The sequence below is a fragment of the Nelusetta ayraudi genome, unplaced genomic scaffold (genome assembly GCF_046127955.1).
Source record: "Nelusetta ayraudi isolate G7.1 ecotype Tasmania unplaced genomic scaffold, CSIRO-AGI_Nayr_v1 ptg000060l, whole genome shotgun sequence".
NCBI classification, from domain to species: domain Eukaryota; kingdom Metazoa; phylum Chordata; class Actinopteri; order Tetraodontiformes; family Monacanthidae; genus Nelusetta; species Nelusetta ayraudi.
The window spans coordinates 1,974,481-1,998,535 of NW_027466110.1; the positions used below are offsets into that span (position 1 = coordinate 1,974,481).

Here is a 24,055-nt window from a genome sequence, read left to right on the forward strand (position 1 = left end):
CTTCACTCGTGCTCCAAGGTTGCATGAGGACTCCACCTGGTGAAGTAGTGAGTGTTTTTAGGGGACGTAAAAGTAAGAGGAAAGGAAGAGTTTTTGCTTCTTTGTGTCGAGGTCTTCTGCAGTAAATTCAAGCTAGCATTTGGATTTTGCTTAATTTGAGTCTGACATCAACAAGTAGTAATTATTAGTGTGATGTATGATTTTGCAACAAGTAGTTTGACCTTAAGAAGTAATCGGGACACCTTCATGTGCACTTTGACTTTTTGGAAGTGTGCACCAAGACGTGCAGTACCATACTTAACCCTCTGTGATGTCAGAGAGGGCACTGGTTCCTGGCCAGTAGCAGGCCGCAGTGGCCTCTTCTGCTTCCAAACAAGTTGAAGCGTCGTCAGCATTTTTCGTGTTTACAAGGTTGTAAACAAAGTAACAGATTTGCGGTGGTGGGTTTTTTTCTCTTTCTTTCGATAATTGCACAAAACAACGGTAATAAAATAAGTCTTGTGTTTCCCAGTCTTCTGCACTGCATGTTTGCTTTGGCTCCTCCCTCCTGTCTCCATCCCCTCCCGTCTCCGCCCGCTTCAAATGTATTCTGACGCCGATTGATCAGACATCCACTCGCATACGGCTCCCCTCCCTCCCTCGTACGGAGGGATGAGCGCATAGATCAGCTCATTACAATATCAATCTCTTTTATCCCAGGACCACACAGCCATCTGTCCGCATCTATAATCCCCTAATTAGATTGTTACATCATTGTAGTTTCGCCGCTCAAGGTTCCTCTCGCAACCCCCGCCTTCAGAGGAATCTTTAAAAAAAAAAAAAATCTTGTTCTTACGATGGAAAAAAAAAAACACATACATCTGTCCAGTTATTACTTTGTTGATCCTCCCTGCTGTCCTCCTCCCTCCCAATATTCATTTCCTCCCTTCCACCGAGAGCTTCACCTGCTCCGAGGCGGAGAGATCCTCATTATCTCCAAGTGGTCATCTCACATCTGCTCCACATCTTCTGTCCGTAATTACAGCTACTAAAAAAAAATAAAAAAAAAAGTGTCCCATGAATCATTGAGCGGCGCACATGTGAGTGTTTTGCGTGCTTTGGGGCTTTGGTTGGTTCTCGTGCTCAAGCTTTGACGGCCCCAAAACGAGCTGCAGATTCTTTCACCGTACGGCGCTGGTTGCCTGTTTAACGGCGTGGCAGGCGTGTCGGAGCGTGACGCTGAACTCATCCAACACGGGGATCACGCTCATCTAAGTCTCTGAGAGTTATGGCGGCGGCATCAGAACTGCACTTCGGCACTTTTTCCCCAACGGCCCCTCCCTTCGCAAAGCCCAGACTTCCTCTGTGCTGCGTCGCTTTATTGTGGAGAAAGTTCCCAGGGAACGTTGCAGTGTTGTGAACCCGTCGCTCGACCGGGGCGGATCGTCTCTGTGTGAAACGCTTTCACACATCTGATTCATTTTTGATTCGCTGCCATTGCATGGTGCTGTCTTATTAACATAGCTGACTGAAATATTCACATAAAAATTCCAGCAAACACGGATTGAACAAACTTAAATGAAGCTAATTTAGAGTTTCCAAGTAAAACAACAGGGAGGCGGTCAATTTGTGCTTAAACTTTAATTCTAACGCTGTCAGTTGATTTACACCTCTGTATACACAGAGTAATGAATGTTAAGGGGAAAGGTGTTTTTTTTCCACCAACTAAATATGTAAATCCAATATAGGGAGCTATTAATTCCTAGCGGTAAGTACACCAGTTAACACTGATCAAATAAATGAGTGTTCAAGCGGAACATAAGGTCAACGCCGACGTTGCCTGCACTGTGAATTGTACATTTAGGACATTGTGAGTGGGAGGATGCGATATAAAGTTTCCCCACGGCGTTTAGTTGCTGTTGTTTTGTTTTTTTTGTTCAGTTTTTTCCTTTGGAGGAACATCTTTAGTTGGTTTTCCTCTTTTTTGTTTTGTTGTCTAGCCCTTAACTTTGTATGCTTTCAACTTTGGAGACATATAAATCTGCCAGTTGGCCCTCTGGGCGGGTTTGGGAGGGTGGGTGGCGGTGAAAGTATGGCGCAAAGGCGGCTTCGCTAAAATTAGTTTGGAGAGCCGAAAACAATCCGAGGCTCCTCCAGACAAGCGGATGCATCATTTATCCGGGACTCATGTTGCCTCTTCCTGTCAGGAAGCCGTTGCCGAGTCGGAATTGATGCTCGTCGAAGTCATCAGAGCAATAATTGATTAGAACAGAAAAGTGTCTGTGGCGATACAACAGCGGATAAAAATACACCACAGTTTAGAAGACTTTGTTGCAGTTCTGTATTCGGCAGCAAATCTCTGCACCATCTCTCCCACTACAACCCTCGTCTGTCAGCGGTGGGCTTTAGCCGCCTGCACCTGAGCGAGGTTTAGCAAACACAAGCACAAAGTGTTGCTCGGTATCGCTGCTGCGTCCCACTTCCAGGCCCCTGCAAAGTAGGCCACCGGCTGAAGCCATGACTCAGCGGCTCTTGGTCCCGTGAAAGCCGACTCCATGACGTGACAGCTGACATCATTAGCGGCTGACCAACACGCCCTACCGGGGCGCGCACGCAGCATCTGACCCCAGCTCCGGTATTAAAAGTCAGACGGACACGGGCGCGAACGACGTGCAGCTGACCCCGCCCCCCCCCCCGCCCCCTCTGCTGGGACACACCCAGATCCTGCTCTCAGCGCTGCTCTGGGTTGGATACTGTGACCATCTGCCTTCCCCTGGGTGAAAACCTGGAGCTGAGGTCATTCACTGATTGATTGCTGATGTGAACTGTGTTGAACTCAGTGATCCTGAGCTGAACTCGGCCGCTGTTCTGATTGGAATAATTGCTAAAGGAGTTGTTTTTTTTTTCCCTCCATAGATTTGTCGCATTGAAACACTCAATTCTTTTCTTTTTTTTTTAATTCTTTTTCCACTTTAGTGCAGAGAAACTAGAATGTTTAGTTGAAATAAAACAGGTTCCAACAAACACAAGGAAATTAGATATTCAACAGTTTGCCTGGGGTCATCCGGGATCTCCTGGGTCGCACCGTGCATCACCGCGTTTAACGCAACTCTTGCCACAACCAGTTATTATCACAGCAAAAACTGGCTGCTCATGGAAATTCATTTATTCATTCATTACTGTATTTTAGCCCCGGTGTCATCACTTGCAAATGATTGCGACAGTAAGAAAATGGGTCAAATGTGTGAGAGAGGCACACCCCTCCATCATCTGTGCGCAGAGGCCGACTGGTGTTAGCGAGTTTATTTGAACTCGTCCAAAGTGTAAAACATTTCTGGAGAGAGTCGAACTGTGATGTGAGAGACGTCGCGAGCCGTTAATGGCTTTTCGAGCCCGCATCAAAGCGGACTTCGGTGTGAAGGGTGACGTCACGGAGCGAGAATGTGCAATAGGTTTTTGCGTTCGTCCGAGCTGGTTTTCGTCGGCCTGCTCTGCCTCTCGCTCCGAGCAGCTGCGCACGAGCGGTGCCGTGTGCCCGGCCGATTGTCTTTATCGCTGCGTTTTATTTGCGCAAAACATGTGGTCTTCATTATTTTATGACTTTGCGCGTATATTTTAACCATCTGCGCTCCTATTAAGCATTAAGTCACATCTGCAGAATGGAGGGTGTCAGGAGGAGAGGAGAGCTCGGCGATGACCCAGAGCGGAAATCCCAAACAACCGCAGCGGTGTGAAGCTCCTCCCTTTAAACGCTCTGCATCGGTCGGTGCAGTGCAATAAACAGCGCAGCTGTGCCTTGAGAGGTCCAATGTCAAATCCATTTCACTTATTTAATTTCCACTCATTCCAGACTGGAGTGGTCATCCCACAGGCTTAGAGTGTTGAAAACGCATCTGGCTGGGTGTGCTGTCACTCACCTGCTTGCGCTTTGTGACATCACAAACTGCTGATTTTCAGAGCCGATTGTTTTCAGCACGTTTTCTGAAAAGTGTAACAAGCCAAAAGAGTAAAAGAGACTTTTCACCATGTGTTATTATTCTTTATTATTCTCTTCAAATATTTTCTAAAAGAGTCAAGGCAGAATTTGAAATGCCTATGAAACTGCAGGTGCAAGGTAACATAAAAAATAAAAACCTGCGCCACGCAGAAGTATTCCTCAATTAATTCTACTTATTTAGTGATCGTCGCTATGAATATTTCATTACAATTATGTGCTCCTCCTTCCTTCAACGCAATTAGGCTGTATGAAAGTATTAAGAGCATACATTTTCATGTCATTAAATAATTTAGTTAAGCAGCAAAATGGGGGTGGGGATGGGGGGGTATTAATTGGAAAACACACAATGGCCATAGCTAATGAGCCGTTGAGCTGAAATGCCTCTTCACTCTGAATTGTGCTGTTCAAGAGTACAAAAAAAGAAGGAGGAGGAATAGAGCTGTCAGTGCAATGGAATACCTTCAGCGGGCAAATGCCATCAGCGCAATTAGGTGCTGCGCTGATTAAGCTACTGATTACAATTTCAGCAGATAATCAGTTGCAGGGTACTCGGCAAAATTTATCCCTCACCTGAGTGCATGCGGTGTCAGACGAGGGTAATCGGATTCCCTTCCTGGCCCCCGGCGAAATGTTTACTCGGCCAAATAAAGGCGACCGCGCTGCCTGTTTCCCAGTTAGACACACGGGGGGGGGGAACACTGGCACTAGCAGGCTCAACTGGCGCTCACTCACACACATAGAGTGAACAGATGCAGGAAAACGATGTATTATAAATCAGAGAGACTGCTACGCGTTTTAATTAATCCGATTAATCTCTCAATTGGTGGTTATTTTTCATGTCATATCCAACTTGTCGTTCACGTTGAAGTAAAGTTGTGAAACATAAATGACGACTTGAGGGCGGAATGCGTTGCGGCGGGATCGATCCTAATCGAGCGCGAGCCTGTATCCTTGATGAGCTGCGACAGTGACACATCCACTTAGTTGGTTGGCTCCTTGTAATTTGATAACAAAGCAAAAACGGAATAGTTAGCGAGCTTGGAAACGTAGAATCGATCACAACTCAGGGGGTCGGAGGAGATCGTACATTTCTAATCACAAAAAAAATCGCCAAAATAAACTCGGAAAATGGTTTTCTGACAGGCCCCACGCAGTGGATTCCCCTCGAAACAGCAGGCAATTTGCGCCGCCTAAATTAGTCTGTGGTGCATTGCGCTGATTCTAATTAGCGTAGACTTTGATCTGCAAACAGCTTGATATCACTTAGTGAGAACGCGCTGCGATGTTTGCATTTCCTGTTGGTTTCTGAACGTTCCAGCTCAGCCATGACAGCTCACAGCCATGTGACTGATCTCAGCCTCGGGGGCTGCATGGCCGCCGACTGTGTCCCAGTTGCATGTTTGCACTCTAATTCTTCAGCCCAGATTCCAAAACAGAACGTAATCGTTTTGCAAACACACCCTGCTTATAGACTTCAGCCCATGCTGTATTAATGGCACACTGAGGGGTGCTGAATAAACACGGAACCTCATTTTGTCCTTTGATTACGGCCGGCTTTGAGGATTTGCTTTTCATATTCAACCGGGAGCGTCACCTGTTATCGATAAAGCTGTTTACCTGGGGATTTTTTTTTTTTCCCAAACAGATGACAGCGTGTTTAGAAAGCAATCGCAACAGCTGTTAAAGCTTTGTTCACTGTTTTGAATTGGGTTTTGGACGAGCAGCAAATGGAACGTCCCGTATACCAACTCACTTGGCTGTACAATGAGCTATATAGTGATGTCCATGATGACGCTGACAGCTGGAGTGTGTTTAGTGTCACAGTGGCCATTAATGGCAAGGAAACAGTCATAGGCTTTGGTCCTGCACAATTATGTTTTTTTTATTCAAACTTTCCAGATAAAATGGACACTGAGTAATACAAAGCCTCAGTATCCTCCTCACACTAAAAGAATCATAAGCACCTTTTAAATGGAGGATTCTTAAGCCCGGTTGCTGCCAAGGTTTTTTGTTTGTTTGTTTGTTTTTTATTTCTATTATTGCAACTAAAGGAGCACTAATTTGACTGTTTAGTCTACCGTTATTTTCCATACTTAAGACTCGATCAATAAAATTCATTTCACTTTGATGTTGCGTAAAATTAAAGTAATTGCTGTGGGCAGTTTATCACACAGACAGTGACAGGCCTAAATGTTGTGCGGTGGTTTAATATGCTGAGTCATGTGTAAGTGGCTGCAGAGTGCGACATCAAACCCTGAGCCAGTGCGTTTAATACCAAATTAGCACTTCTGAACGTGCGAGCTGTCTCCCACTATTCCCTTCTGGCCTCGCAAGCAGCATCCATGTCTTGTTTTGCTGCGATACCTATATCAATGTGTCTTTCACATCAATAAGTACATTTTTTTGTCGCTTGTTAGCACAGGTAGCTAATCAGTCAATCACATGGCAGCAAGTCAATGCATTTAGGTATGTAGATGTGGTGCGGACAACCTGCTTGAGTTCAAAGTCAGCATCAGAGCTGGGAAGAAATGAAGAGACTTTGAGTGTGGCGAACATGGTTGTTGCTGCCAGACGGGCGGTAGGTCTGAGTACCTCACAAACTGCTGCAGATCTGCTGTTTTGTTTTGTTTCTTAGCTAGAGAGTTTTATTCTCCATTGGCCTGCGGTTAAATGATGTAATGCAGAACAGATGTTGAGGTAGTTAACAGGTAGAGAGAGACTCAATATGGTTGTTAGGCTGCAGAGTGTGTTGCAGCACAGGAAAACATTCTCAATTACAAGGAACAAGTTTTCTAAGTGATACCTGGTCCCTCAGAGCTGGTTTACATTGACATTCATCACTGCACACTATCACTGCACACTTGGGGTATTCTGCTCATATTCAACCGACTTTCACATAAGCTAAGAAAACAATATAAAATTTGCCTCTGCACTGTTCCTGCGTTTCTGTTTGAAATACATAGCATATGCAAATAATTTATGATGTTACTACATTGCAAGCACAGTTTTTTGTGTGTATAACAGTGCAAGGCAGTGCCTCAAACTGTTTGACATGCAGGCTGCCCTGGGTTTTCTGGTGTTTCCCAGAGAGCGCGCTATGATGTCATCAAAATGTCACTCAGCTACAGTTAAGACTCCGTTTCCTAGTGTGACAGCCGAAACGGGGATAAAGACTTTCTGTTCTCCTCGTGTGCTTCCCATGCAACTCCACCGTGGTGTTTTCTGTCTGCTGGCACCCTCATTTACACTCAATCCCAACCAACTCAACATGACTGAGCCTTGGTTAATGACATTTCAAGACGTTTGCGACACCTTTGGTTATTTCCCAGTTTTATTTATGAAATGAGGCCGGTGAAAATGTGGCGGGGTTTCAATGGAAGCCTTTTTTTTTTCGCCCGCACAAGACAACACAGGCACAAAACAATATTTAATAAATTCTCCCTTTATGACAAAACACTGGCATGATACAACACAGTCTTTACAAGACAAATAACTTAAGGGCACAGGGAAAATATGAGGGAAGGATGGAAACATAAAAGTAACGAGGTGGTCTCTGTGCACAGGTGTGCAGCGACCTTTTGCACTGGACTCTTATTCATACAATCATCATTATCGGGACGACACCAAAGATTTGCATCTTATTCTGCCACATCAATGCATGAGATACAATTGTTGGCAATACAACAATATTTGCCAAAGTATAATAAAAATAAAAACCCAAAGGCAGTGTTTGGGTGGATAAGAATCATTCAGCCATTTTTCATCACGCCTCTTAGTTTAGCTACTATTGGCTACATATGTGGCAAAAGATTTTAAAAAATGTAACATTTATTTTCATTTTTAGCTCAGTTTACATATTTTTTTCATTGAGATACTCATGTTTACTCCAGATCCGTGTTGATTTGTAAATATGTTTACAGTTTGACGCATTTTGGGAAGAAAAGAAAATTTGACCAAGGCCATTGAAGTACCTGTAGTTATATTAGACAGACATAGCAAGCAAAACTTTGTGCCCGTGTCCTTGAAGCACCTCTTTACACGTTACAAAAACGTTACAATGTTGAAAACACTGCAAATAAAAACACATACATACAAATATATGTTTTTTGAAAAGTTCCTTAACTTCAGCAGTATCTCCTGCTTGGAATTTTGCAGTTCCTATGGGCATGTTGGAGTATAAATGTCATCAGTGGTGGCGTTTTTGCACCAATGGAGGAGATTGGAAGTGTGTGTGTGTGTGTGTGTGTGTGTGTGTGTGTGTGTGTGTGTGAGTGTGAGTGTGTGAGACTGTGTGTGCTTTCTCCTGTTATATAACGTGCAGGTAGGTCGCCTTAGTGTCCACTCCTATTACGTTGTTTGCCGTGCACCTGTAAAATCCTGTATCCCTGCTTGTCGGATTCTGTATCACCAACGAGCCCTGCGGACTAAGGTAGCGGTTGCCATAGATTCGAGCCTGACCCATCACCCTGAGTTGTGTCTGGTCCGGTGTCTCCCACGTAATGGTTGCCCGGGGCGTAGCTATGGTCAAACATGGCAGCTCCACAGCAACTCCGGGTCGAGTGTAGGTCACAGCGGAGGGTCCCTTTGTAATGCGGGGAGGGTAGGCAATGACGATGACTGGAACAGTGATGGCCGTAACCAAAGAGGAATTATAACCGGCGGCCTTGCAGGTGTATGTCCCACGGTCAAACACAGTGGTGTGCTGCACCATCAGTGTCCCGTCCTCTTGCACCAGGAGTCGTCCAGAATCAACGCTGTCACCATGGTATAGTACCTTGCCGCTTGGAGTTGTCCACGAAAGGGAACCATGATTTTGAGAGGTGGAGCAAGGAAGACGAAGAGTTTCCCCGTTAGAGATAGTCACCAAGGGAGCGGTGACAGTTCTCACGACGGGTCCCAAGGCGGGGCGTGTTGCGCGGGATGACCATCCTCTGGGTAACGGCATTTGAGTCACTGGCACTGGTGAGAAGACCCTTCCAGGTGATAGGAATTTTGAGTTAGCAGATCGAGCTTCTGGGCGATGTGCCACTAATAGACCCGTGTCGTCTTGGATCGCTCTTTCACCAGATAATCCCCTGTGGAAACTGCTTGCCTCCCCCGGTGCGTCAGAGACCTCCATCTCCACGTGTATCCTGGTCTCGTCCCTGTCACCTTTAACCACACATACCAAAGTCCCGCTGTCGCTCACCCTTACACCACGCAGCTCCAGGGAGCCGTTTCGGTGCACAGTAAGTCGGCTGCCATAGTAGGGTGCAGGCAGCACACCGTTGCCGGGTAAAAGCCAGGTGAGACGAGGAGGCGGAGATCCTTGGGAAGGGCAAGGCAGCAGAACAGTCTGGCCTCTCACTGCTCTCTGCTTCACTGTCTTTACATGTACTGTGTTTTGACGGTGTAGAATGGAACTACTGGTCACGCCAAACCTCCTGCTGTTACCATTGATTGCCCCAATGTCAGCACTCCTACTGAGCCCAAGACCTCCTTGGTTTCCTGCCGCAGCTCCATTATTTGGCACACCGCTGCTTAATACTAGAACTCTGTCACTGTTGCTGTTAGTTTCACTAATAACATTCTTTGCATTGACTTTGTGGTTTTCAGCCACAGAATTTTTTTCAATGTTGCCCCCTCTCACAACAGCATGATGGTTTCCCACGTTGTTTCTGCCACTTGCAATATCTTGTTCATTTATTTCTGCCCTAGTTGCAGTTGATTTATTTGCAGCCAAACTGCCGGTACTGTCAGCAGTACCAAATTGAGTTGTTATTCTAGATCCAGGCCTGTTAAATCTGTCATTATTGTCACTCCTCAGGGCAGGATGGAGGCCACTAGGTACTGCGGTACGAGTGCTTGGTATAGTATTTCCTGCTGCGCCATTGTTACCACCATAGTAATTTTGGCCACTGCTATTGTTAACAAGCGGACCTCTTACCATGTTGGTAAACCCAAACTGTGTGGTTCCTGCATTGTTTGCGCTGTGCTCTGACCCACTTTTATGAGCAATACCAGCTCCATTGTTCGTACTCCACCGCCTGCCCTCTTGTTGACTCAGGCCATAGTTGTGAGTGTCCACCTCCAGGCCCACTATCAAAGTCCTTCCCCCAGCTGAGTTGCTTGCTCTGCATGTGTAGTTTCCAGTGTCGAGCTTCTGAGCCATGCGCACCATGAGAGTCCCGTCGGAAACCACGGACACTCGGTCATAGTAAAATCTAGATCCCAGATTGTGTGGAATGAAACGGTGTGATGGCGAAAACCAAGAGACCGAGGGTGCAGGATCCCCTTTGGAGAGACAGGGAATCTTGGCGGTCTCTCCTTGACGTACCCTTACAACGTAGTAGCCTCTGTCGTTGTTGAATGTTGGTGGAGAAGACGTCATGACTTTGACTTTCACCTTTGATTAAAATGGAGAGAAGTAAAGGAATAATTACAAAAAAAACTGAATGTTTAGCAATTAGCACAGCCATTTTTACAATCGTGTTTACAAATAAAATGAACAGTTTTACACACCTTCATGGTGTCTCGACCTCCTTGATTCTCAGCATAGCATGTATACTCTCCTTCCTCTCCCATGCTCACTGCTGGAACTAGTAGTGTCCCGTTTTCAAACACCGTCAGCCTGCGTGCTCGACCTCCTCTTTTGTCCCCCTGCAGCACACTGTTCACCATGGTTCCATCTGGCAGTTTCCAATGGACAGCCGGGTCCGGCAACCCTGTTGCCTGACAGTCCACCTGCAGGGAGCAGAACTCATTCGTTCAAGCGTTTATTTCCCAGGGCTATCCTGTCTTTAATAATGACTGCCCAATATCCTCATCTATCAAAAAGGGGCGAATGAAATACACTTTGCTGTAAATCCTGGCATTTTAAGAATTGTAAATATACATATATATATAAATATAAATATAAATATATATATATGTATATATATATATATATATATATATATATATATATTAAAAAAAAAGCCATATAAAGTTTAGATTTTGATGGAATTTAATATTAAGTCCACCCACAATAGCACTGTCCTCTTTCCTGTATTTTATCCCCACCTGAAATTATTTTCCAGTGAGCTTTTGTACCTGCAGCTCGCTGCTGATGGTTGACAACAGACCTGACACGTCTTTATTTTCTTTTTCTTCAAAAATGAGGCACTTTTTGATTTTTTAAAAAAGAAGGGGAAAAAAAGATCCTGAAGCTGTTGAAACCTTTGGCAGCACACCCAGAGATAGAGAAAGCACCAACTACGCATAAGTCGCAAATAATAAAATAAGACAAGATAACTGTCACACACAGACATGTATTATTCCAATAAGCTCACCTTCAGAGGTTTGCCTAATAACACCATCTGATTAAGTGGCTCCTTGGGTTCGATCTTTGCAGACTTAGTGGCCACAGAGACACGCAGGAGGCGGTAATCATCGGCGACCTTGTTGCGGGCGATGCACAGGTAGTCTCCGCCGTCTTTTTCTGTCACCGTCTGGATTGATAGGGTGCCATTTGGATGAACCTTCAGACGACGGTCGAAGCTAAAATTCAAACACAGACAAAAAACATCATGAATCACCAGAGACCTAAAGCACATTCACTACTATCAGACATAACCTTCTTCTTCTTTGAATCTGTTTTTTTGATTTTGTCTTCTGTCCTGTACCTGAAGTGCATGTCCACAAGTTTTTTGTTTGGGGTCCTCCAAATTATGATGGGCTGTGGGTTGCCAGTTACAGAGCAGTGGAGCTGTAAATCACTGCCATGGTGAATCGCAGAGACGGGGGATGACGTATAGACAATGTGGGCTTTACTGAAGGGCGACTGGGGTAAAGGGTGCAAAACAGCTGAAGCTCTACTTTTGCCCGATGGTGTAGAGGAATTAGTTCTTGTGTTGTTTGTAATGATCGACGGGACTTTGGTGTTTTCTTTAGGGTCGGTGAAGTGTGAGGAGTGTGAGGGGTTTTTTTCTTTGTTGATGCTCGCCAGTTGTGTGGGAGTAGGCGCCAGTGTTTTATCGATTTTAACAGGCGAGTGAGTGGAGTTGTGCTGATGAGAGTCTGAGGGGGAGAGAGAAGAGATCGGAGCGCTGATTGAATTTGAGGATTGGCTCGGGGCGGACACATTTCTGTCTTTGTGTGGCAAAGATGAAGAGGATGTTTTCACAGCAACAAGTGCCTTTCCTCCATCTTTTCTTCCCTCTCCCAGGCTTCTTTCTCCTTCTTCCGCGCCTTTGATTTCAACTCTCACAGTTCTCTTATCAGTTCCGACAGCGTTGCCTGCCGTGCACACGTAATTCCCCGCGTCCTTGGGCCCAAGCTTCCTTATGTGCAGCGTCCCGTTGGGCAAGACGAAAAGGTTGCCGTGGAGAAACTGGGATGGGAGAACCAGAGTCCCATCTGGGATGCGCCAGCGCAGCGCTGGTGGTGGGGCACCTCGGGCAGAGCAGTGAGCATAAACAGGCCTCCCCGGAGACAAGAGCAGGTGTTCCTCCCTGGGAAGCTGCATCACCGGGGGCAAAGAGGACACGTGTACACGAGCCGAGGCGCTGGCAGCACCTGCCGAGTTGGAGGCCACACAGCGATACATCCCTCTGTCACTCTGTAAAGTCGCCAGGATGTGGAGGGTTCCATTTGTGTCCATGGTAATGCGTCCACCGGAAGAATCTGCAGAGGTCACGACGGAACGATCCGGGAGAACCCAAGAGAGCAGAGGGGCGGGCACGCCATCGGCGCGGCAGTTCAAGTGCACCTCGCCACCGTGATGAGTCGTAACCTCTCTGTAGCTGGCCAGCAGCATCCGAGGAGGGCGAGTCCACACTTCCAGGGTAGTGAGTAGTCTGCCAGTAAGAGGGAAACGTAAGATGCTGAGTCAGAGCACATGTCCTATATTCTTCAGAGAAGCCACGAGGCAAACGCATATACTTATATACATACATTATAGAGTACATACATTCTCAACAGAGAAATACTTAGACCTGATATAATGCACTGATATGCATTTTGCTTCTTGTCGCTGCTGTGAATGAAAACAGTAAGTCTTATGGCCGTATTATTATTTGTACAAATGTGACCAGCCTCACCTGTCACGACCCAGAAAGCTCTGTGCGCTGCAGATGTATGTACCTCTGTCCTGCGGCTGGACATTCTGGATAATAAGTGTGCCATTTGGCAAAACCTCAAAACGCTGAGTCCTGGAGTGGACTGACATTACCGCTCCTTGGAGAAGGACAAACAGCAAAAGACAGCCACAGTGAGGAAACAGAATGGTCAATATGAGCTCACTGCAAGGAAGAATGCTAATGAGTAAGTGAGAAGAAGGGTGGGTGGGGGAAACTGGCCAAGTGGCACAGCATGAGGTCATATCAGTGACGCAGTAGGCAATTTTTTGTTTTCCATTTCCAATATAGCGAGGGAGAGAAAGGCCCTCAATGAGTCAAGCATAGTGTTAACGGGACTGATTTCTGAAGGTCAGTTGACACTTTTTGTGTCACTGTTCCAGGAGCCTGTTTAAAGACTTCAGGTCTGTTAAGTCATCTGGAAAACCTGAGTGATTTTTGCACTGTATTCATCCGCCTTCTGCCTGATGTTTAAAACATAAAAATGAGAAGATTAAATTAATATTCGTGGGAGGGTTTGTTTGAACTGCATCTGTTTTTCTGAGCTGCACATCAGCTGCATGATACCTGTGGCGACCTTGGTCCATGTCATGGAGGGTTTTGGCTCTCCTTCTGCTTCGCAAGCGAGCCTTGCTGTGCTCTCCGCAGGGATGGACACGGTCCTGATGTGTGGGTCTGCAATCTTTGGTCTGGCTCGAACAAGTGGGGTCTGAAGAAGGATTCAGGAATTCTATAAGCAACTGAATGGTATGATTAAATGAAAAAGAAAACGCTGAAAAGGAGATCCATCAACTCTGCTAGTTAGAGGTTAGTGGTTTTCACCTGACGAAACAGCACCATTGTCTTTGTCCTGACCTTTCAATTTGAATTTAACAGCTCCACTGCCTTGCACAAATTATTTTGTATTGTGTTTTTAAATTTGGTTTAACAACATGTTTTTCCTTCTTATCTTGACTGGAAAACCATCCGCAGTTCACACCAACAGTGGAACAGCAGGTCATGTGGATACAGATTAGACTATTTTCAGATCTTTTGCATGTTCCTGGTAAGCTTTTGCCGGAGGGTTTGCACAGTGGGCGAGCAAAGAGCGTACGAACATGCGCGTGCGTGCATGTGCGAGTGTGTGCCTATTTATGTGTGTGTCTTCCTGCTTTCTGATATTTTTCTGGACCCACCCTCGCTTACCTCAGAGCAATAAAATAGCCATTTATGTATTTTATGTAGTAAAAAAATTTTGAAGTTGACCTAAATACACAGTACATACACACATAATAAATTAGATAAGCCAGCTCTAAGAAATACTATCACAAAAAAGTACTATACCCTTTGACTTTAATAAAATATAATGAAATATATATATTAAACTCACCCCAGGCACAGGCGGGAGCAAAGGGGTTGGGGTCCAGCGTGGTCTGCTGCTGTGCGAATCAGGAATAGAATTAGCTCCAGGGTTCTTCCAGTCTGTGGGCAGTCGACTCAGGTTTGTATCCACAGGAACGGGCCTTCCTCTGTGGTCAACCACATTAGGCTTCTCTCTGGATGATGCTATGGTTGCTGGCACTGTTTCTGGAGCAGCTGTAGGTGCACTGCCTGTGGCTGACTTTGTAGTGGGTGGAGAACTTTGTGCTGACATGGTAACTGTCAAGCTAGCTTGAGACGGTGTTATTTTTTCAGGGCTTTTTGTCGTGGCAGTTGTGAAGTATGCAGCACTTGTGTCACTTGGAACAGTTGGAGATGGAGCAGAAGTTGTGGTGGTGGTCGTTGTTGAGGTCATCGTTGTGGTCGTTGTGGCTGTGGTTGAGGTAAAACTAGCTGCAGTACTTTTTGTAGTGGTTGATGTTGGGATGATTTCGACAGTAGTCATCAAAACTATGGCATCTGTTGCACCAAATGTCTCCCCACTTGTGGTAGTGGGTGTACTTTCAGTCGTCTTGTCGGGCGGTGGAGGGGTTGCTGCAATCTCTGTGGTGGCAGTGGCAGTTGGGGCATCACTGCTGAAAGAAGGGGAAACAGCAGGAGTGGAGGAATGGGTCACATAAGGTTTGCCTGCTAAATTCCTCTCCTGCTCTTCTCTGTGTTTGCTCGAGGGGATATCAGCATGTTTACCTAAGGCTGTTTGTGTAACTGCGTGCATCTGTATGCCAGGCGCATCAGCCCTGGTCTCTGTGGTGGAAATGTGCGTCGCAGTGATTGTGCTATAAGACTGAGTGGGTGCCGGTGTGGTAAGAAATGAGGAATCTGCGGTGTCTGAGATGTTGGCTGGGTGAATAATTAGGTCTTTGTGCGAGGGCGATATTGAGGCGAGAGAAGTGGGGGAGGTCACTGGAGTGTCTGAGACAGTGGGAGAGAGAGAACTCTCAGCTACTCTATCCCTATCATGGTTGTTCTGTGTCAATAAAACAGCTGGAGGTGACACTGTCAATGGTAGAAGCAGAACATCAGTTTGACTGGTGGTGGTTTCAGGTCTCTCCGTTTGGGGCTTCTGGCTGGTTGGGTCAGGTCGAGGTGGGGTTGTGGCCAGAGGTCGGACCCTTGGCCGGGTGATGATTCTTCTTCGCTGTCCAATCCTTCTACGGGAGTTCCAGGGTCTTTGAGGGCGGGAGTTTGGTGCCACATTGGCTAAGTCTCCCAGCCTGGTTCTTTGAGGACTGACTCTAGTCGGGACAGGGTTTTCTCCCTGCTTATCTCCTTCACTTGATTCAGAGGTAGTGTCATTCCTTCCAGGGTTTGGCATAGATGTGACTGGTTTGTTTTGTCTTTCTGGGCTCGCTGCGACCTCTGTCTGTGGATCCACTTTCTCTGTCTGTGTGTAAGTTTGTGTATTGCCCTGTATATCCATTGGGTTTTCTGTTATTGTCACTGTTTGAGAGTCTGTTTCAGTGTCCATTTTTTCTTTTGAGTGTGTTTCCATTTCTATGAGTACCTGGTTTACTGGCTGCAGACCTTCTTCTTGCAAATCAGGCGTATCAAGGGATGAACCTTCAGTTTCTTCATCTACCCTTACTCTGTCAGCTTCACTGCTCTTTTTGTCATGATCTCCCTCCTGCTCCTCCAGTTGTGTGGGTTTTTCTGTGCCCATCGGCTCAGCCCTGGAATCATCTGCAGTGACTGGCTGGCTACTGTTAACAGTGGCAGTCTTTTGTCGTATCTTAGCCAGGATGTCGGCCCATTTCTGAGGGTCTATCCTTTTTTGGTTCGGGGTCACTCTCTGTCTGTTCTGAAAGTGGTTCCTTCTCTGGTCTGTCGTTGATACGACTCTTCTTAAAGGGCCTCTGACAGGCCCACGTCTACGAGGGTGCCCAGGTCGCAATCGTCTGTTTGGGAGAGGTTGGCGAAGTCGCGGCTGCATCCTTCCACCAGTCGGAGCTCCGTCCTCTTCCTCCTCTCCATCACCCGAGCCTTCCCCTGTTTGAAGCAGTGGAGCTCTTATCTTGGTGGAGCGCCCGGCAGCTGACTGTGGCCCCCAGGGAAAAGAGTCTTGAAGCAGAGGGGGTTGTTGTGAGTGTAATTCCAGCTGCATGGACAAAGAGTCACTCCCATACTGATTAACCGCCACACAGCGGTAATAACCAGCGTCCCGCTTGGAGGGATTGTGAAGTGAGAGGCTCCCATCGGGTTGCATTCTTAGCCCGCCTGACACAGACACACCGTGGCGTACAAGGTTTCCATCTGGTAAGAGCCAACTTATCCGTGGCACTGGTGAACCGGACGCTTGGCAGGAAAGAATAACATATTCCCCAACTGCGGATGTGATGGGAGGACCCACTTGCTCTCCCGAAGGTGGCACAGATGTCTCCTCCACTGCCAGACGCAGGGGAAGAATGTCAACATCCCCACCCACCCTGGCCAGGCAATGGTAGATCCCAGCGTCTGCAAGCTGCACATTGTGAATAAGTAAGCCAGAGGTTGAGGCTCGCAGCCTGCCCTCAGGCCTGTTAGAGATGTGCCTGGATCCATCTGGCAGAATCCACTGAACTTGAGGGTTCCCAGAGCTGAGCAGAGGACAAGGTAGCTCCACCTTACTACCTGTTGCTGCTGCTAGGGCAGTGATGGAGTGATTGGTGGAAATCAGGACCCACGGGTGAAAGCTTGGTGCAGATGGTGCGGAATGAGTCGTGGGGTCAGGATGAGCCGTCACCCGACTCGAGTATATTAGGTGAACTGTGTGCCCATTGGACTGGCCTCTGTTTAGTTGAATACTGATGGCCGGCTGCAACAGCCAGGGCGGTCTGGCTCTTACTGAAGCTTTGACTCCAGTATGATAGTATCCTTCTGCCTCTGCCGCCTGCTTGTAGCGGTACGCCAAAGTTGGAACTTTGCTCAGCATAATCTCCCTCTCCAGACGAACTGCAGTCTCGCTGTAGTAAGCCAGGATCCTCCACAGATTCTCGTAGCCCTGCCTCTCCACAGGGCACTCCAGGGAGAGCGACAGAGCAAGAGGAAGAGGAGAGGAGGAGGAGGGTGAGAGATCTGAGGGGGGAGTGATGCCCTCAGGCTCTGCCGTGTGTGTGATGTTGCAGCTTAGATCAACACTGTTCCCCTGTTGGTCCGACAAATTCAAAAAGGCAGTGCCTAAAGGCTCTCTGAAGGATTCACTAGTTTGAACTTCACTGATTTCCGTCTCCAGGGGTGCGTCTCTTCCGTCAGAGGAGATGACAGGTGAGCTGCACGGTAGGTCAGTCTGCTCAAGCAAGGCCTGTCCACGAAGAGAGGTGGCCGGACCACAAAGTGGGCACTGAGAGCCACTGGGACATTTGGTTAAGCCTGGATAAGGAGAGAAAATAACATAAAGACCCGAAGCTTGAGCATCTTTGGAGATCAAAGACGCTACACAAACATGTCAGCTATCCACACACATTAGCTGTCATCTGTCATATATTGTTCATGCCAGCTCCTCATATGCATTCATTACCCTTTATATATCTTGCTAATTCGATATGGGTCATTCATTTACCCATAGTTCATTATTGTGCAGTGATCATTAGCCTTCATTTCATCTGTCTGCACACATCAACGCTGTCATCGCGGATTAGTCAAGGCAGGTTAAGTCTGGCATATCAATGGGACACATTTCACGGCTGAGACATCTTCAGAGCTCAAAAACAGCCTCAAGGCAGAACAAAAGAGATAAGAAGAGTGGTGGAAAACAAAGAAGGGTGTGTGGTAAGAGGCTGGTGAATAGATATCAGCAGTTTTATGATAAAACAATGAGATATCCTGGAAAGCGCATTTATCCTCTCTGTCTGTGATCAGAGAAGATGGGATATTAAATTGGAGTTCTTAGACCCCTTGCAGTCTCAATTCTCAATCTAAATTTCTACACAATTGAGTCCTCGTATCCAACCTCACCTAATGTCTAAGTCCTTAAGTCCGTTTTTTGTTTTTCTTGTGACTTTGACCAAATGAAAGCAGCAGGAACACACAGGAAATTGCCTCTACAAAACAAGGCGGAGATGATATTTGCAGAGAGGGGGTTTCTGTCACCTTTATGAGCCTGACTCCATGAGAGGATCCAGTTCATCCGACAATCACAGCTCCAGGGATTGGCCTGCAGCGAGAGAGTCTCCAGCTGAGGTGCTGTTGCTAAGGTCTCCCTGGGTAGAGTGGTTAAACTGTTGTTTGACAGGTCCAGGTGTCTGAGAGAGGGAGCCCAGAGAAAGGACAATAGCACGATTAGATGACCGGGGCAAAGCTGCCGCCGCTTAATCAAAGGTGGAGAACAACAGTGGGATGAATCAAAGAAAGAGTGGAAAGTAAAATAGGTTTGTTAGTGGTGAGAAAATCACACATCACTTTTATCTCTTCTATTATCATCCTCATGTTCAGATCAACAATATTTTATTGCGGTATTGCTGTATTACTGCTGATTAGGGAGAACACAGTGCAACATCTTTAGCACAAGGGACATATTTTCCTTAATATCTGTAATGAGTGTCACTTTTTTAGCCGCATAATGGTTTTTGAGCTGGAGTTAATTTTGCTTCAAATCTCTCAGAGTTTCGGCAGGCAAAGTTCCCTAAATGTTGTATAATTACTAAAGGGAAGGGAAGTTGTTTGCTTGTTTTGTAAGCTTTACACTGTACCAATAGCAGAATCTACAGCGGTATAACACAAAAGCTGCGAATGCAAGGGCAGCCAAAAGTTACCTGAGAGTAGAAAAGTAATATGTATTCAGGAGGGAGAGCGTGCACAGTGCGTGAGGGTGCAGCTGGTGCAGCCTGTTGCCTTGTAGACGCAGCAGACGGAGGCTGGGCAGCTGGAGGAGCGCTCGGGGGTGGATGTGCTGTAAGAGGTTGTGATCCAAGTAGAGGCGCAGCAGCGAGCTCAGGCCAGAAAAGGTCAGAGAGGAAGGAATCTCTCTGAGCTTGTTATAGCTGAGCTTTAATATCTGGAGAGATTAGAGGAAAAACCGGAATGAGCGGATGAGAAACGGCACAGTTAAGGCGAGTTCTGACAGAGGAGCTGGCGCGAACATCGGCAGACATTAGATGCTGGTTTTCCAACTTTGAGAAAAAGCAAGTGAGACGAGTGGGAGAGGATTTTGAATGTTCTTTTCACAAAGCGGGTCAAAGTAAACATAATTAAGATAAAATAAACACAACATAGTACAAAAAGACAACAGCACAAACCAGCAATACAGACACATCAGTTATGTGGAAAACTTGTCCGGTCAAAGCAAGCAAAACTACAGAAAAACAGTCCAACGATGAGAGTTCCTATAGCCATCCATGACTGGAATAGGTTTTGATGTCGCAAGAAGGCCCCCACTGAAAGCCCAGATGGGGGTGGGGGATGATGTTTCTATGTGCCTTATGATAAATACGCTCCCTCCGGGGAGGCTACTTAGCTGGACGACTTCCAGCTGCTGACAGATCGAGCACATGGAGGCTCGGGCACAAGGAAATATGGGTCCCATTATAACACAGTGGCAAATATGTCAGCATCTGTCCAGGGAGAAGAAGGGAACAATTGCTTCTTGAGTAATATCAGTTCCCCGCGCGGACTGTTAACTCCGGCCCTTGTTTGCTCCTGCTTGTGAAATGTCCATTGCGCTTCCAGCTTCCACTTGAGCGGCGGAAAGAGTGACAGCGCATAAATCATGCAAGGGGGGACTTGACAAACGGTGTGTAAGAATGGTCAACGGAAACTATGTAGGAGCTGCAGACAGGTTCCGTAGACGCAGTGTGTTTTCAATAGAGAGGTTTGGGCCGAGTTGATTGATGTTGTGTCCTTTAGAAAAAATAAAACTGACCAAATATTTTGACAGTTCTAATGAATCTTTAGGATCCCAGTGACCCTTGTGTTTAAAAAAAAAAACAAAAAAACTGGTGCCCAGAAAACTTCTGTTCTGTCAAACAGTTTGAGCAAAGTATATTTACCTCAGTGCACCCCCATCCACCCCTTCTCCTTCACCCCTTCCCCGAACCCCAAGCAAGGGAGCTAAATTACAAACACTGCATGCATAGAATGAGATGGTTGAAATTATACAGGAACCTTCATTTGGCCCTGGTGATAGAATAAATTAAAGGTTGTGGGCTCATGTTCCAGTTTCTTCAGCCGCATACACATCCTACATCCGACCGAAAACAGAAAAAAAAATGTTTCACTATAGGGCTTAAAAATCCAGGGGCAGCAATTTCTTATCTCAGTCGACGGCCTCGAGATTAATGAGTGTTGTGAGAAAAGGTTTGCTGAAGTTCCACCTGAGTCGCTGCTGAATTTCTTTCATTAAAGGCCCAATGTGTACATTTTGGAAGCACCTAGTGGTAAGGTAGAGTATTGCAAACAGTGTGAAAGTTAATTATATTTCTCATGTCCCATAAAATATGGACTAACGTGAAGGTCACAAGATCCATGTTAGGTGCTACTGCATGTATGTAGAGATCCAACACATATCGCCTATCTGCCAGTGGACCTAGTCTTGGTGTAAATATAACTGGCCTTGATAAGAGGACATTCCAACAAGGCTCTTTAAACGATAAAGACTGGGCAGTTTATAGGATTCCATCTGTTTAATCCACTTTGTAACATTGACCTAATGGCAGCACCCTGTTACTGCTTTACTTTGTTTACCTGCAAGGATTGCATGTCTCTGAAGACCTCATCCTGAAGATGCTGGATGTCATTGCTGTGGAGCATGAGAAGCTCCGCCTTCTTCAGTCCAGCCAGGGAGTTGTCCTGGATCATGCTGATGCTGTTGAACCTACAAAAATGGGCACCACACAAACAATGATGTTAAAAATAAATAAATAAATAAATAAATAAATAAATAAATACTAATATGACAGCTATAGTCTATTTCAGGGTTCTTCCTCCAGGCACTCCCTCCCTTACCCCAAGTTGATGCGGCGCGTGTGCGCAGGCATGCCCGGAGGGACCAAGAGCAGGGAGCGAAAGGTGCAGTGGACCTCGTTGGCCTGGTAGCAGTTGCAGCTCCTCGGGCAGGCCTCGCCCGTCGGCAAGACGAGCGCCAGCACCAGGAGAGGCAGCAGAAGCAGCAGCAGCGCCGCCGGCGGCGTCGGCAAGCACACGCCGCGGTACATGTTCACCTCGGGGGGGAGGAGAGGAGAAGCTGCTGCAGCGCCGGGCGACGCTCACACTGGCACAGGAAGCAACAAAGACAAGTCAAGACTGATGGAGAGCAGCAGTGAAACAGCACCTCAGCAGTGGCATTTCCCCAAAAATCCAGATAAGAATCTGTCTGTCTGTCTGTCTGTCTGTCTGTCTGTCTGTCTCTCTCAGTTATGCGCCTCTCTTCTTCCCTCCCTTCCTTGCACACCACACTCGCGCGCGCACACGTGCAAAAACAAGCGCAAATCTTCAGCCAGCAGAAACAACAAATGTGACACGGGGGACATCTGTACAACACATGGCACTGTCTATCTGTCTATCTGTCCTCAGACCTAAACTGCAGAAACAGCCTGCAGACACACTGCACCTGTCTGGTTGCAAGACAGACCTTCCAGGCGCGTTTAGCCGTGCGCGTGCCAAGATGGTTTAAAATCAATAACACGCTCTGAGTTGGAAGATTTAAACGTGGGTCAACCTCGAAACGAGTGTTTCTAACAGTATCATTGCAGTCCCGCTCCACACCCGCCTTCACCTCCCTGCACACTGGAGTGAGCAAACTGGAGTCACAACTCCGACTGAAGTTTTCAACCCCACTGCGCTCCTCCCGCAGAGTCGCATCCCGCTTCACTTCGATCGCTCGCTCTTCGATTTTCTCTTTTCCACATACCTTCGTATATGACAGTCCGGAGGGGTTATTTCACGATATTGCTCATCTTGATTTAAATTCCACCTGAAAGGTCCCAAAACTAAGTGTTGTTGCTGGGAAAAAAATATATAAATGTCGAAATGCGATTTAAATAATAATAATAATAATGATAAATTAAAAAAAAAAAAAAAAAGTCCCAAAAAGTCGTTCAAAAGAAAAAAAGAAATACGCCTACAACTCTATTTTGTCAACTTCTGCGAGCAGAACAATCTCATCCGGCAGTGACTCTCTTGTGCGTCTCCTGGGAAGTAAAGTGGCGCAGGCACTATAGGATTTTTGCGCAGAAGGAAGTTGATTTCTCTCTCTCTCTCTCTCTCTCTCTCTCTCTCTCTCTCTCTCTCTCTCTCTCTCTCTTTCCGTATATGCGCGCGCGTTTGCGCCGGTGCCGATGACAGAAGATAAGTGCGCGGGTGGCTTGGAGCTGAGGCGCACAGACTGGACAGGAGTGAACTTTGTGTGACGCTCGATGGTGAAGGGAGGCTTGTCCAGGGAGGAGCTTTCCTGGAGACACCGAGGCAACAAGTTGGTGGAGCTGCTGCTCTCCTCTAATCCACGCTCTATATGTGGGCCACCGAGGTAGTAGTCTCGAGACTTTCGGCTTCACTGCATCAAACAACCAACTGTGACTCTGATATTATTATTATTATTATTATTATTATTATTATTATTATTATTATTATTATTATTATTATTATTATGTTAGTGCTCTTCTTCTTCTTCTTCTCCTCCTACTCTTCCTCCTCCTCCTCCTTCTTCTTCTTCTTCTTCTTCTTCTTCTTCTTCTTCTTCACTTCTGGTGGTGCACGCAGCAGGGCTCTACAAGAAAAACAAATCAAGCTGCCGGTTTTCTCAACCTGCTCAGAAAATGAACATCTTCTGCAGCTGTTTTTAATAATTTGAAACATGTAGGCCATATATTTTTAGGCGACATTAACCCCTTTAAGCTGTTTTGAATCCCCCTTTTAATGACCCATATCATCTGTTTTCATGCTTTTTCTACTCCACAGACTTGAGAGGAGAAGCCCTGTGCGAGTACTTATCAAAGAAAATAATTAAAATCTGTAGATCCCAAGAAAGCAGCACAGTTAGCCCGCTGTTTACAGCCTTCTTGCCGATTTCTTTCCCTTTTTGCTGAAGTTGCCGATTGGGTTCAATACTTTTGAGAAGGAAATTGAAACAAGGCAGTTTTAAAAATGATTAAAAAAAAAAATGCTTTGCTGAAGGAGGTGTCGTCGCCAGATAGAGGTATCACTGCCCTTTATGACATCGCAAAGGGATGGTTTCCAGAAAGGCATGTCAAGGCACACAATTGAGGCATGCAAAAGAAGTGTCTAGATTTACTAGACCCCAGAAACACCAAACTTAGGTAGTAGTTCATTTTGCATAAACGCTGCGATTCTGAAATATTGATAGACGAAACCGATATTACTGAGTTTTTTTTTTTTGTTTTTGTTTTTTTAACCCAAGTCAGGTCGTTTTTTAAAGCACCAAATTCTTGGAATATCAAAGAGGACATGACCTCTGTGTCTTCAGTTGATCCTGTGAGACCCCAGGTTTGCAGAATGCGTTGGACAAACCACAGTTTTAGGTCAAGTGCCCTTTTGCAAACGTCTCAAAGAAGTGTGTCGTTCAGGGCTCCAGCTACTTACCGAACATTCATTCCGTGGCCGTTTGACCTCATTTGGTTTAAGTGTCTTAGAGGAAAAA

The 24,055-nt window shown here is 46.3% G+C and overlaps 1 protein-coding gene across 2 annotated transcripts; it reads right to left on the reverse strand.

The window, feature by feature from the left end:
* Positions 1-7,289: 7,289 nt before the first annotated feature.
* On the reverse strand, positions 7,290-22,624 carry LOC142897464 (matrix-remodeling-associated protein 5-like). 2 transcript variants are annotated; one of them, XM_076039826.1, is made up of 12 exons: positions 22,310-22,624; positions 21,406-21,670; positions 21,145-21,274; positions 19,218-19,459; positions 18,556-18,707; positions 14,441-17,835; positions 13,639-13,780; positions 13,036-13,171; positions 11,620-12,792; positions 11,287-11,494; positions 10,478-10,699; positions 7,290-10,361 (listed from the first exon to the last, which is right to left on the reverse strand). In XM_076039826.1, the coding sequence occupies exons 2-12, from the start codon at positions 21,612-21,614 to the stop codon at positions 8,283-8,285; spliced, it is 8,088 nt and encodes a 2,695-aa protein (XP_075895941.1). In that variant the 5' UTR covers positions 21,615-21,670; positions 22,310-22,624; the 3' UTR covers positions 7,290-8,282. The 2 variants fall into 2 exon arrangements, with proteins under 2 accessions (XP_075895941.1, XP_075895942.1); XM_076039827.1 differs by lacking the exon at positions 22,310-22,624 and having other exon boundaries at positions 21,406-21,775.
* Positions 22,625-24,055: the final 1,431 nt, after the last annotated feature.